General features: G+C 41.5%; 1 protein-coding gene across 11 annotated transcripts in view; it reads left to right on the forward strand.

Moving 5' to 3' along the window:
* PTPRT (protein tyrosine phosphatase receptor type T) overlaps positions 1-13,411 on the forward strand; it is a 425,958-nt gene that overhangs the window by 366,182 nt on the left and 46,365 nt on the right. For 5 of the 11 annotated variants that reach the window (XM_048963311.1, XM_048963312.1, XM_048963310.1 and 2 more), the window contains 4 exons: positions 1,865-1,912; positions 4,069-4,217; positions 9,732-9,809; positions 10,009-10,044. In XM_048963311.1, the coding sequence (XP_048819268.1) occupies positions 1,865-1,912; positions 4,069-4,217; positions 9,732-9,809; positions 10,009-10,044 (311 nt within the window). The remainder of the gene's footprint in view (positions 1-1,864; positions 1,913-4,068; positions 4,218-9,731; positions 9,810-10,008; positions 10,045-13,411) is intronic. The other 6 variants (XM_048963316.1, XM_048963313.1, XM_048963319.1 and 3 more) reach the window with 4 other exon arrangements.

Below are 13,411 nucleotides of genomic sequence, written 5' to 3' on the forward strand. Positions count from 1 at the left end.
ATCCTTTTCCATAGATCAGCTGGTTCACCAGTGCTCTCGGTAGGGTGTTGGCATGGTTGATCTCTGCCTTAATTTGTGCAGATTTCATGTTAAATAACGTGTGTACTCCTAGCAGGCTGCTGCAGACAAATATCTACTAGGAATTGTGTTTTGTAGCTTTCTTAAATTGCTTATTGGAAATGAGGGCAATATGCAATTTTTGTCTGTAGGAGGAAATTTCATGTTTAAGTTACATGATCTATACCTAATGTCTAAATTACCTGTGCATGCAAATCCACACTACAGTATATATAATCCATCCTTGTGAAACATCTAAAATTAAATCTGTCAACGTACGTGTACAAGAGCTTTTTAGGAGTGGCAGTTACAGATTTAACATTCATGCATGTAAAATTGACATAAAAATTTAAGTAAGAGCTGCTTTTAAAAATATAATCCTTGAAGTTTACCCAAGCCTTTGCAAAACTGGAATCTGATCCTATGAATACTTTGAGCTGAAAATATTCCTTGAGGTTTCTGATTAGTGTTCATGGTAGTAGATGCTTTTGACTTGATACTAAATTTGTATTCCTGGATTGTTAAACTGGAAGTCCCTCAGTTTTAATTTAGCGTTTCAGCATTTTATATTCTCTGATGAGCAGAAGTTTCAAAAATAGCTAAACCAAATCTCCATCGTATTTTTTTTCTGAATTTGCACTTAGTTCAGGTTCACTGCTAACAGCTCTTGTCCTTGCTTTAGTTGGGTTAGCTTCAACTGCCTGATTATGCAGCTGGTTTCATTCTTTTTGTTCTGCTTTGAGCATCTTTCTGTCTCATCACTCCTGTGTGTGTATTGTGCCCATAAACATCATCTCTTCATTTATGAATCCTCTTGAACTGAAAAGGGCAACCCAGTAAACCCCATCCATGGATTCTCGTGTTCTTCCTGGCACTTTCTCCTTACACTTGAATGTAAAACCGCCACTAATATCTCCCCATTCACATTTTGACATTTCCATCTATTCACCCTGTGTTGATTATATCAGACTCTTCTTCCAAGTATCTGCCCAGTCCTTTATTTCTTCCCCTTTTCAACTGCATAATGCATGAGACAGAAAGTGTCTCCTCTGTGCCTGGTGACAGCCCGTGCTGGTTGCACGCCGGAGGCAGCCTGAGCCGGCCCGTGATTGACACTAATGCACTGATAGCAGTTTCCTCGGGATGCTGGCATTGTGCTGTTTGGGGGAAGCTGGTCAGTACGGAGAACAGGAGCCGTGTCACTGATGCTGCCTGTCAGTGATTCACAGAGATCTCTTCAAGTGCCCTATTTTTGGAAACAGCGTTTTCAGATAAATGTTTTTCCGATTCCAGAGGCATTTTGACATGCTGGCAAATAAACCTTTACCTTGCCATGGGTTTAAGTCGCATCCCTAGCGTTCTAGAAAGTACTAGTCATTTGATTTTATAATCCTTTCTATGAATTATAAAGATGGCGAGGACCAAATAGGCTTAGTCCTGTGCTGCCACTCTATCCAGACATGTAACTGAGTCAGAAAAGGCACATTTAGAAACCAGGAGCCCCTTGATGTGTCTGGCAAGCTTAGCTCTGAAATCCTCAAAAGAGATCTGTCTTCCTTTTCCCTCTAAATTTAGATGAAGAATTTTTACATCCTTGGAGGAGCGAGGGAGGAAGGTGGGAACGTGTAACACCGCGCTGAAAGCCGATCGTAGCGCTGTCGGATGCCCAACACTTTTCTGTGTGGCTTCTCCCACGCGCTCCCCCTGCGCTTGCAGCAGCCTCCGCTGGTGAGCAGCCTGTGCAGGAGGCTGCCGCCTGCGGGTCCTAGGTCAAGAACCTTAAACTCATCTCACCTTTTCTTTTTAGGCATTCAAGCCAATGTTTTAGGGGCCTCTCTGTCTTCTACAGGACCAGGTAGAACTGCTTTGCCATAGGGCTTTTGTAAGCAGGCCTTTGGGGTCTCACGGGTTTGGGTTTGGGGTGATTTTGTCCCTGTGCAGAACGTGCAGAAAGTGGTATTGCTTGCCTGCTGATAGAAACGGAGCTCGCTGGCTCTTTGTAGCTTGTTGGCATTTCTGAAAGGAAACCAAGCAATGGGACTTAGGGGTAATTACGGCCACAAATATTTTAATCTGGATTTAATAAGGAAGTCACCCTTTTTGACTCGCTATTTTTAAACATCAGTAGTGGTAGTGTGTAATGGCTCACCCCAGCAGTCCAGAGTGCTTGTTATTAAGGACTTGTGCATTTTGGATTAGTGCTTCCCACTGAGAAATTTTAATTCCTGTTGCCAAAGAATTCACATAGCCGTGTATGATTAGCAAATCTAAAGGATTAAAATAACCGCATAGCAGGGTTAATACGCTCCCAAACTATTGTTGTTACCTCGGGGACAACAGCACAAAACAAGGAGGCTCATGGTTAATAAATCTGGCTGTGTTAGGATCGCTGTGTGCTGGAAGCAAAGCTTTTAACATCATTAAATGCCAGCTTTTTGCTTCAGCATTCAAGGCCGGTTCCTCTGTTTGCATCTTTATCTACAGAAGTGGATATCATGGAGATTTTGAGAGATCTAAGTATGCACTCTATAATTATGTCTCCAATTGGAATGGCTGTGGGCTGGAATTGAAAGCACGAGCAGCACAAGGCTGAACTGACTCAGCAGATGAGAGAGATGCATTTGTTCACAAGTTTCCAGCAGACATTGGACATTTCTCCACAAATTTTTGCTCTCCTGGTCTGGATTCAGCAGCTTGCCTTAAGATAGCCGCTCCTCACTGAGATGAGCCGAAGGCTTCAGTTCTCTTTGAGCCTTCCATGCCAATGGATGTGGCTGGCCCAGCTGCCCCACTGCAGGAGGGCTGGGGCTCAGCTGTATGCCAGGGCCTGCCTGTAAATGCCACTGACAAGCGCTGTGAATAAATAAGCCTGTTGCAAGCAATATCCTTTTAAGAGCCTAATGAAGTTTAAAAGATGGGGAGTACTTACCATAAGCATGTCGTTTCAGTGAAGAAAAACCTCTTTGCAAAATGATTTAGTTGTTAGGATTTTTTTTTCTTTCATTTAAGAGGGGAAAGAGAAAACCAAAGCTCCTACTTACAGTAATCTGTTTTTCTCCCTTTTATTTTGTTTTATTTTCTTATCTGCGGAAGCCGTGTAAGCAAAGTTCCTTGCTAGTGCTGGGGATTTGTGTGCTATTTTTTCAAGGTGCTGGTTGTAGAATGTCACACATTCATTTTTAAACACTTTTGCTCTCTGGTATGAACGAAGCACAGGGCAGTCAAATGTCAGTGGAAGCTTAGCAGCTCACTTTTCTGCTTCTCTCCACTTCCTTACTATTAGCTGTGTTTGCAAAAGAGGAGCCTCTCAAGTTCTTGGCTTTGTTACTGTTTTTGGAGCTGGCAGTGTTTCTACTTTGAGGTCTCCTCAAAGACCCAAATTCCCAGAAAAGGGACATATCTGGACACAGTCATTTTTAAAATTACTGCAGCCTTTAACTTGCCCCATTCTTCCCTGAGTGCTGATCCTCAGAGCAATTTGTCAAATTCTAGCAGAGGCTGCCATCCTCCCTGCCCTGCTTGGGCCTCCTGCCCAGCTGCCCAGTGGCACAGCCTCAGGTCACAGTGCTCCCTGGAGCCTCCATAGACAGCCCCGGGTGCAGGTGGCCCTGTGGGATGGATGTGGAGATCCCATGTACCTCCAGTGAGCCTTTCCCATTGCTGCCCATGCCTGGTGCCCTCTGCTCTTCCTGGAGCAGATGTCACCTGCTCCAAGGGCTTTCCTGATTTCTTCTTCTTTGGTGACGTAGTGCTTCTACTGCTGGGGTGATGTGGGTTTGTGCACGATGAGGTACTGGGAGGGACAGCCAGACTCACAGGCTGGCATCACTACGTTTATTTGACTCCATAACAATATATTAAAAAGCTGTGGGGTTTTCTCTCTTGGAGTTCCATGTGCCCTGCATGTCTCTTAAGTGTGATAATTGTGATTTTTGAGATATTTTCTCATTGTTTTGTTTCTAATGAGGGAAAACTGACCTCGATTTCTCCCCTCTTCAAAATACCCTAAAGGAAGCTAGCCAAGAAGCAGAAGGAGACTCAGACCAGCACACAGAGAGAGATGGGTCCCGTGGCCGCTTCAGACAAGGCCTCTACCAAACTCAGTGCTGTTCACAATGAAGAAGCTTTCTCTTCCAGCTGCCAAGATGTTAATGGATTCAGTAAGTTTAACTTGCTTGCAATGGATATGTCCCCTTTGGAGAGCTCTGGGTTCTTGAAAGGACCTATTCCTCTGGGCACAACAGTGAGAAGCTGGGAGTGGCAGTGAGAGGGTTTGTTGCAAAAGCTTGCTAGAAATCAGTTGTTGAAATGCTTCTAATACCCTTTAAAATACCCTATTATACCTCTCAGCTGGGTGGGGAGAATTCCTTCTCACTCTAAATCTACCAAGAAATAATTTATAATGTGTTTTAATAATTGCAGCAGACATTCAAAAAGGCACATGTTCATTTGTTCTTCCGAAACAGTTTTTCCTTTGTGAGTTGATGAGTAAAATCACTTAGCTGACGTTTAGGATGGAAATATCGTTTTCTGTATGGAATTTTTATGAAAGAAAACAGTCTTATGGTTAGAAATGGAAAGACATCATTTCTTCTTTTGTCTGTGTCCTCAGTTTGTTCTTCACTCAACCTCCGTAAAACAAATAGTAGTTAACAATTGTAAACCACTCAGACCTCTGTAGCTGAAAGACTCTGGGCAAAGCAGCACTAAGTTACCCCTTAGCCTCACTAGATCCAGGTTGAATGCATGGTGGACTGCATGGTGGATTTGTAAACCTTTTCGTATTAAATAAATTTTAACTTAGACACTATGGGAATGTCACTCCTTCTTTTGATGCTTACCCTATAGTTTGAAGAAGGTTCAGCTCTGAAAACAAAATGCATACTTAGAATTCTTGTTATTTTTTAACATCTTTATGAAGCGTTTTTCCCCTAATTACTAACAAGGAATTGCCTATGATTAAAAAAAAGAAAGAAAGAAAGAAAGAAAAAGTTTGTTATCACTGAAATCTTTCTTTGTAACCTCAGATTGATCGCTGCAGGCTGAGTGAATTTTTCTTCTCCCTCTGTCTATAGGTCATGTCAAATTCCATCTGCATGCATTGCTACTGTCACTCTATGTAACAGACCTGTGAGATGGATAAGTAGGTGTTTGGGACCATCAAGGCTAGTGGTGAACACTTCTCTCTGATATTAAATTGACTTGACTCAAGATCTAATTTTCTCAGGTGCTGAGTAGCTGTGCCTCCTAAAGAAGACAGCATGAGTTGTCAGTGCCTCGTATCTTTGAAAGACAGGATAGCAGAGGGCAGCATTGTAACAGGCAGCCTAGAAACAGCAAAGATAGTTTGTTTGAAATGTATGAGGAAAACCAAGTTTTTCACTTTTCATTGGAATCTGGATTTTTAAAACTTTGTGGGCTTTGCTTTTTTTTCCAACCGGAAAATAAGAGAAGAGCCTGTAATGTGACCTCATTTCTTTCCTTGATATTTTGAGAGACTAATTAAAACAGCTGAGTCATTTGCTTGAAATAGCAACTATAGGAAATGCTATATCTAATTTTGTAAGGGAAGCATACCTTCAGGTTTTCTTTTTTGTTCTTTTAAATCAGTAAGTCCTTTGCTTGTCTGACATCACTGCAGATTTTATCACCACCTCCCTCTGTAGCACAGCCTGATTCAAGTCATGGGCTGATTCTTTCTTTTTTTTTTTCCCTCTTTATCTCCATAAGCAATAATCACTGGTAAGCCTTCATGATTTCTCCACATTTTTTTTTTCTGCCAAGTCCAGGATGCTGAGTTGTTGCAGGTAAGTTCTCTCCTGTGCAAAAATGTGCACGTGCTGATGCCAGAATTTTATGGGTTTGCAGCTGATCGTATAGTCAGGAAAAAAAAAAAAAGAGTAAAAGCCTTTATTTTAAAAAAATTACTTTAATGGAGTTTAATACTTAAAGGTTTTTATAAGGGCCTGCTCCTACTTTTGAATAACATAATTGGATTACTTTGTAACTTTCCTGCTAACTAATACAGTTTTATGGGGGCTATTCATCCTAGCTTTTGAAATGAGCTCTGTCTCTTAAGCAAGAGTAAAATTCTGTCTTAAATGTTCCTTTTACCTCACAACAGAAAATAGTGCTCGTCAATGTCTCATGATAGGTGCTCATCCTCTCCTTCTTGACCTCAGTTATGAGAGTATGAGAAGTCTGAGTTAGCTGTAGCAGTGACTGGGAAATAACCCCTGCCTTCTGCTGTTAAAAATGCTTATTCCTTCACTGACTGCTGCTTCATTCCTTCAGATGGAAAGTCTTTGGAAATGTTCAATATCAGCTCTTGCAAATGGTGCAGTCCATAAATTCATGCCCCGTTGGCCATGTGTAGATTGCTTGATAGATGTGTTTGTTGTCAAATGTAATTATGTCTGGAACATCTCTAGCCTCTGGATACAGGCTGGGTGGAAAATGGATTGAGAGCAGCCCTGAGGAGAAGGACATGAGGGTGTTGGTTGATGGGAGACTCAACATGGGCCAACAGTGTGCAGTTACAGCCAGAGGATCAAATGTACTGCATTAACATATGGGGGGGGGGGAGCAGCAGGGTGATGGAGGGGTTTGTGCCCCTCTGCTCTGTGCTTGTGAGGCCCCAACTGCACTAGTGCATCCAGGCCTGGGATCCCCAGCACAAAAAGGGTGTGGAGATGTTGGAGCAGGTCTAGAGAAAGCCATGAAGATGCTCAGAGGAGCAGCTCTCCTACGAAGACAGGCTGAGGGATCTGGGGGTGTTCACACTGGAGAAGAGAGGACTCTGGGGACACCTCAGTGTGGCCTTCTGGTGCCTAAAGGGGCCCTGCAGGAAAGCTGTACTCTGTCACAGAGTGTGATGATGTGACAGGGAGCTGTGGTTTTAAACTGATAGAGGGGAAATTTAGTTTAGATGTCAGGAGGAAATTGTTTACTCAGAGGGCAGTGAGGCCATAGCACTGCTGGCAAGAGAAGTGTGAGTGCCCCATCCCCAGCGGGCACCAAGGCCTGGTTGGATGGGCTCTGGGCACCCTGAGCTGGGGGGCAGCCAGCCCACAGCAGGGAAGAGCTGGGGGACTGGAAAGGCCCTTCCAGCCCAAACCATTCTGTAATTCTGTGATGCTATGCTGGAGGAGGGAGACTTCAGATCTTGCTGAAAAGTGGAACAGAAACGAGCTCTTAAATTTTCTGGCCCAAACATAAGCTCTTTATCCCCCTTTCCATCCCAGAATACTTGTTATTCAGGCCAGTTTCTGACTGGTACTTAAAGTTTTAACTGCAGAGTTTTTATGGACTCAGCCCATGTCTCTGCCACAACATGGAATCAGAATAGATGTTTGCTGAAAGCCAAACTAGTCCAACATTATTCCAGTTTGTCTAGTTTTACCCAAAAGTCATGTGAAATGAGATGTACATTTTTCTCAAATTCAGTCTTTAAAAAAAAAAAAATTTAAAATTATATATTTATCTTAAATCTCTACAAGTAAATGCTGATATTTGCAGTATTTGAGACCACTCCTTATCTTTCAGGAGTGTTTGGAAAGCAGTGTCATTTTCCTTGGAGGGGCACAGCATGGCCACATGCAGACACTGACTCAGTGCAGGGTTGTTGTGGAGCGAGGTGATGAATGGCAGTCAAGGAGGACCCAAAATTATCCCACAGTATCTGTGCACTGACCAGAAAGGTGTGCAAGGGGTTATTATGGCATAATTTTTGTGCAATTTGACAGCCCATCTGTGTGATGGGAGAAGCAGCAGTACATCCTCTCAGCAATGATGTGCTGCAACATCGTGTGTGGAGGAGACTGCTTTCCAAATGATCCAAAGGAGTGACACTAGTACAATCCAGCTGAATAGCCTTAACATTACTGGCAGAGGCGCAGTGTGAAGGTGCCTTCTAGGATACTTTAAGGAATTGAGATTTGCATTAGTAGTGGTATTGCTATTGGCATGAGTAGGGTGGCCTCTTGTGCCACTCCTGTGTATAGAGAATTTGAAATCAAGTTTTAATCTTTGATGTGAAGTTCTCTTTGGAAGTGTCTCCGTGACTTGCACACACTGGTGCTGGTGGGTACCTCTGATGAAGCCGCAGCACTGTGTGTGCATCTCTCCTACAACAGCCACCTGGCTGACTTTGACAATAAGCTCTCTGAAAGTCTGAATTCACCTCCTGTCTCACAAATATGCTTTCATTTCCTTTGTTGGAAACATTTTTAATCAAATTCACTGATGTGATGTGTCTACATTTAGATGCCTGAGTAATTTATAGTTGGCAATTCCTGGAAAAGCTGTGGCCCAATGTACTTTTGTACTCCCAAATTTCAGGAAATTGGAGGATTTACTCTGTGACTCTGGCCAACCAAAGTATTCTTGATAGTGCTTGTCTTACACATCTGTAGAAGTGGCCACATCCCAAGTGTGATACAGAGAAGGTCTTATTTAGGCTAGCTAACAGGGGAGAAAGTGGAAGAGGTCCCAGATGAGAGTCGCATTACAGCAGACTAAGCTATGAGAAATTGCATTATCTTAATGTGTTTTCATATGGTCAAAGCCTGACAATGTAGCAGAAGAATGCAAGGAGGAGCAAGTTCATTATAAGCTGATGATAAAGTGCTTAGGAGGTAACTCTGAAGACTATCCCTAGGATAGTGCCTTCTTTCATTCACCCCATAGAGGAACTTTAAAATTATTAGTGGTGTTTTTTCTAGAGATACAAAATTTGCTTCTGAAAATACTTTGATGTATACTGACTTTTATCTACTTCTGCTGGATTATGGAATACTTTTTCCTGTGTTTATCTATTGTCATCTTTCTGATGTACTGAGATTCGTATTAGCTTGTTTCCCAACGTTTTGAGGAGGAGATGTCTGCAAGTCTAAGAGTGAATGCAGAGTGATAACTAAAGAATATACATTCAGAAATGATGGATTATCATAAGAATGTACATGTATGCTATTGTGGATATAAACAATCTCGTACGTTTGCTAGCAAGGAAAGATTCTGCTGTGAAGATGTGGAGCCCTGCCTCCTTTCCATAAATATTTGATCAATATGGGAATTATTTGTGGATTTGTTCCAGAGAAAGCTAATGCTTTAGATGGGAGAAAGTAGGGATGTATGTCCTGCTGAAAGAACCCATCTCACAGGGGAAAAGATTATAGGATTTGCTATTAAGTGTTCTGCATTGAAAAACAATTGTCTTCTTATCTTGTATGGTTTTAACAAAAAATTTGCTACCCTGCCTGTGTATTTTTGTGGTACTAGTGTGCACTGTGCTTAGCAGGCTTATTTTGCTGTTAATAATGCATTTACTCTCTGTAGTTTGTATTTTGGGTGTTGTTTTTGAGTATTTTTCTGAGATGTTCCTTTGGTTTAAAGAAAAAAAAAGAGGTGTGTAGAATATAGTCCTATATGTGTAGGAACACACTGATTTACAAAAACTGCAATACTATATTTGGGGTCTGGAGTACTTATATTAAAGAAAATCCATCATGATGACATTGTAATAAATGTAATATGCATGTTGAGATGAAAAATATAATTCACTTTGATAAGCCTTATATATCCCATATTACTGTGTTCTTTGAGGAACATTCTCCCTGTTCTTTCTCTCTCTTAATATATGTCTAAAGTCTTTTCCTTATGTCTTTCCTACCTAGCATCACCCTCTCCTTGTTCATTTTCTGTCCAAAGCAAAACCCTTCAGAGCAAATCTTTGTTGAATTCCTACTACTCAGGTACTAGTGCCAGACTTTTTTTTCTTTTCTAAATTTTCTTTACTTTTGTGCATTTCCTGATATGACCTATAGACTGAATCTGCTGAGTATGAGATGAAACTAACCTTGTTTTCATTTTCTGTAACTTTTTTTTCCTGCTGATCTGCTGTTGATTTGCAATGACCCGTGTCGTGTGGGTGAATGGAATTCCTTCTCAAAGTATCATCAGACACAGTTCCATCGACCACACTGTTAGGTAAGACAGGTATGGTGGTATTCTCTCATTGGAGAGAAAACATGCTCATTGCATCTTGCAAATAACTTAGACAATGCTGTTAAGTGGCTGGGCTTCAAAATCATAATTAATCCCGTGATCATGTACTTTGTTAATTGGAAAGTCTTTGGTTTCACTCATGCCTTCTTATTGCTGTTAATTGATTCTATTTATTTGTTTGAGAAAAGACAGTTCAAAATATACGGATGTAGGTGGGAGCCAAAGGGTAGGTTTGGGAAATGGGAGTCAAATGCTAAATATTGCAGCAGTCCAGTATGGACGTGACAGGGTAATGAAAAGGCAGGTTCTGAGAGGTGGAGGCTGTGCTGTGGCTGCTGGTCACTTTAGAGGGAGATGGTTGCGTGCTGCAGTGTGTGCAGCTCCTAGCTTTTGGATTTTTAAAAGTATGTTAGCACAGTAAGTTAACAGAGAGAACAAAATTGACAGAAACTGTAAGCTGATAAAAAGAAGCTATTCAGAAACTTACTGGAGGTATACCCTTGAAAGTGAGTAATAACAGCCTACAACTTCGGGCTCTCCCTGGAGGATGCTGCCTGCGTGTGGAATTTGAAGAAGGCAATTCCTCTGCTATGAATCAGAAAGATGATATGTAGTTGATCAGAATCTAACCAGTGGTATTTATGAAACCTGTCATTTTGGATTATCTACAGTAAATGTTCAGTTCCAGACACAGTAATCTACCATGTCTGCTTTAAACATTACTCTGGGCACGCTGAAGGCCTATAGTTAGACCAGGAAGAAATTACAACCAAGCACTTAAGTGCTTTGGCTTACAGACTAACAGCCAGAGAGGCTTGGAGGGACTGCCACAATACATACATTTATCCTGCTATATATCAACGTGCCTGATGGCGATGAATAAGCCCTCTTTTGATGAAGAAGGAGTCGTCTTTTCCAGAAGGTTTCTTCTTGTTTCCCAGAGACTCGTTGTCAACAGGAAGGTCTGAAGGTGGATTTATCTTTTGGCTGTGCTTTAGAAACAGTGCCCAGACCTGCATTTTGCTCTCACTGGTGCTCAGCATCTGTGAAAATGGGTACCAAAGTCTGAGGGAGGTGTTATTAGCCCTGTGTCCAGACAGCAAACTGCATACTTCTGATGCAGAAGCTCAAGGAGTAATAGAGTCAATCTGTGCCTCTCACAGGGCAAAGAAAAAGCCAAAAAGAGCTCTCAAAGCTTTCAAAACACCACAATTAGAGAGGAAAAAGAAATAAGAGAGTTGGGAATTAAAGTAGTCTTGTGCTTCTGTATCCAAAGCTCTACATATTTAAAACTCTTCAAAACTTAGCATCTACTAACCATTATCTCTGAGCTGAGCTGAGTAAGGATTGATATCCTGGTCTTACACACAAGAAGTTAAGCACAGAGCATTTTAAGACATGATTTACACACGCTGCTCACTCTTGAATTGCACCTGCACTGAGCAGCCACAGGTGCTGCAAAACAGCTCTTAGCACCAAAGGAATTTCTGTCTTGTGAGTTGCAGACAAATGGAAAGCCTGATGTTCTGACCTCACAGACAGATTTACCAGACATTGGATGATGCTGTATGAGCAAAATAAGTTTAATTTTTGACGTTTATTAATTCCTGGGAAAGAAAAAGATCTTAAAAAGGGCTTCAGTCATCTCACCACCAATATCTGTCTCTGGGCACCACCTGTGCTTCACTGCTATTTGTTCCCATCTGTTATGCCTTCTGCTAATAAATGTTTTATATCTGCCATGCTAGATGACTCCCTAGGCTTGACTGTGACATGATTTCTTGATATTAAGATACAGGGGATTTTTTTTTTGTGCCTCTGCCATGTCTTGTGCTTGACTAACACTTTTTTCATGTAATGCATGTTTTTAGCTCTGTAATTTAACTTAGAGTTGTAGATTCCAAGACTTAATGGCCTTCGCAAGCATCTTTGCTGGGAAAGAGAATATTTAATACTAGCAAGTTAAGGAGGCAGTTTTCCTTGCTTTTAATATTTGAGTAAGGTTCATGCTGTATGACTAATGTAAAGTCTGAGTGGGAGATGGTACCACATTAGAGCTTGTTTTTGGAGAAAACGTGCATGGAAGTCAAAGTCATTCAGCAAATGACATCAGTGCAGGCTCTTCAGGGGAGCCAGCCCGCCTTCCTCTTTCATCCCTTCATGTCATCTTCTCAATTCCCTTATGCAAGAGTATCCTAATAAGGAGAATCCCTATTCCCCCAGGAGGATAAGGACAGTAGTGCCTCGTGGTTCCTTGCAGACGGGTGGAACAAGCAGAGGAAGCTCACTGTTGGGATGTTTTCAACAAATCCTGGCTTGCATTAAAAAAAAAAACAAAAAAAAAAAACAAGAAATTTGCTCTGAATGTCGCTGCTCTGTAGCTTGGGTGGGCTTTTGCTCATGCCTATCCAACCTGCTCTGAGTTTATCCACAGCCCTAACGTTTGAAGAAAAAATGCTTAGATGCTGATGTTGCTGATATTGCTGCATTAGCAAGTCTGACTTTGTAAGTTGCATTGAAAACATGAAAATCAGTGGCTCAGTCTATTCAGTGCTTGTGGCCACGTCAATCTCGAAGAGGTTGTGGGAGAGTCTTTCACTTCAGTTCACTGTGCTCATGTTGTCCTGCACCAGAGGTGTCTGACATTGAGGGCTGTTGCTTGAGCTGAATTTCCCTTACATTTCCTTTTGACTACAAATAATAAAACTGTCCCAGGCTTTAGTGGCTTTTTGTGTTGTGAGTGCTGGTTTGAAGTTGTCAGTAGCTCTCCAGCTGATGAATTGCTCTGTAATGCAGATAGATCTTTTCACATAGGTTTGGAGAAACCCATACATCTGAAGAGCTGCACAGTGACGTGTGAACCCGGTAGTCCCAGTTTTCAGCCCATATCACCAAAGCAGCTTTCTTACATTTATAGCAGGGTTTTCCTGTGTGCTGATGGAAAAAACAATTGTGTTCCATAGTCCTATTAAGATTAAAATGCACTTTATGAAGTATTTACCAAGTTATCCTTAAAAAATCTTTTTAAATATAGAGAAAATAATTTACTCCAGCCATATGGCTTGTTTATAGCCTTTGAAATGAACAATGTATGCTTTGCTCTGTCAAAACTGATCTCAGAAGGCTTTTTGTTAAGGAACTTGCCTTTTATAGCTCAGCTGGTATCATTAGGGAAATGATGTTTTGACTTTGCTTTGCCATACCACTGATTGTATTGTATGTAGCACATTATAGCTAGATATTTACCATAAAATCAAGCCTTGTTGCACTCAAAAAGCAAATTAGTTTTACCAGGTGCCACCTTATTTATCTCTAGTGGAAGGAGAAGAGATATTAGCCATCCTGTAGT

This window comes from Lagopus muta, chromosome 16 (genome assembly GCF_023343835.1).
Source record: "Lagopus muta isolate bLagMut1 chromosome 16, bLagMut1 primary, whole genome shotgun sequence".
NCBI lineage: Eukaryota > Metazoa > Chordata > Aves > Galliformes > Phasianidae > Lagopus > Lagopus muta.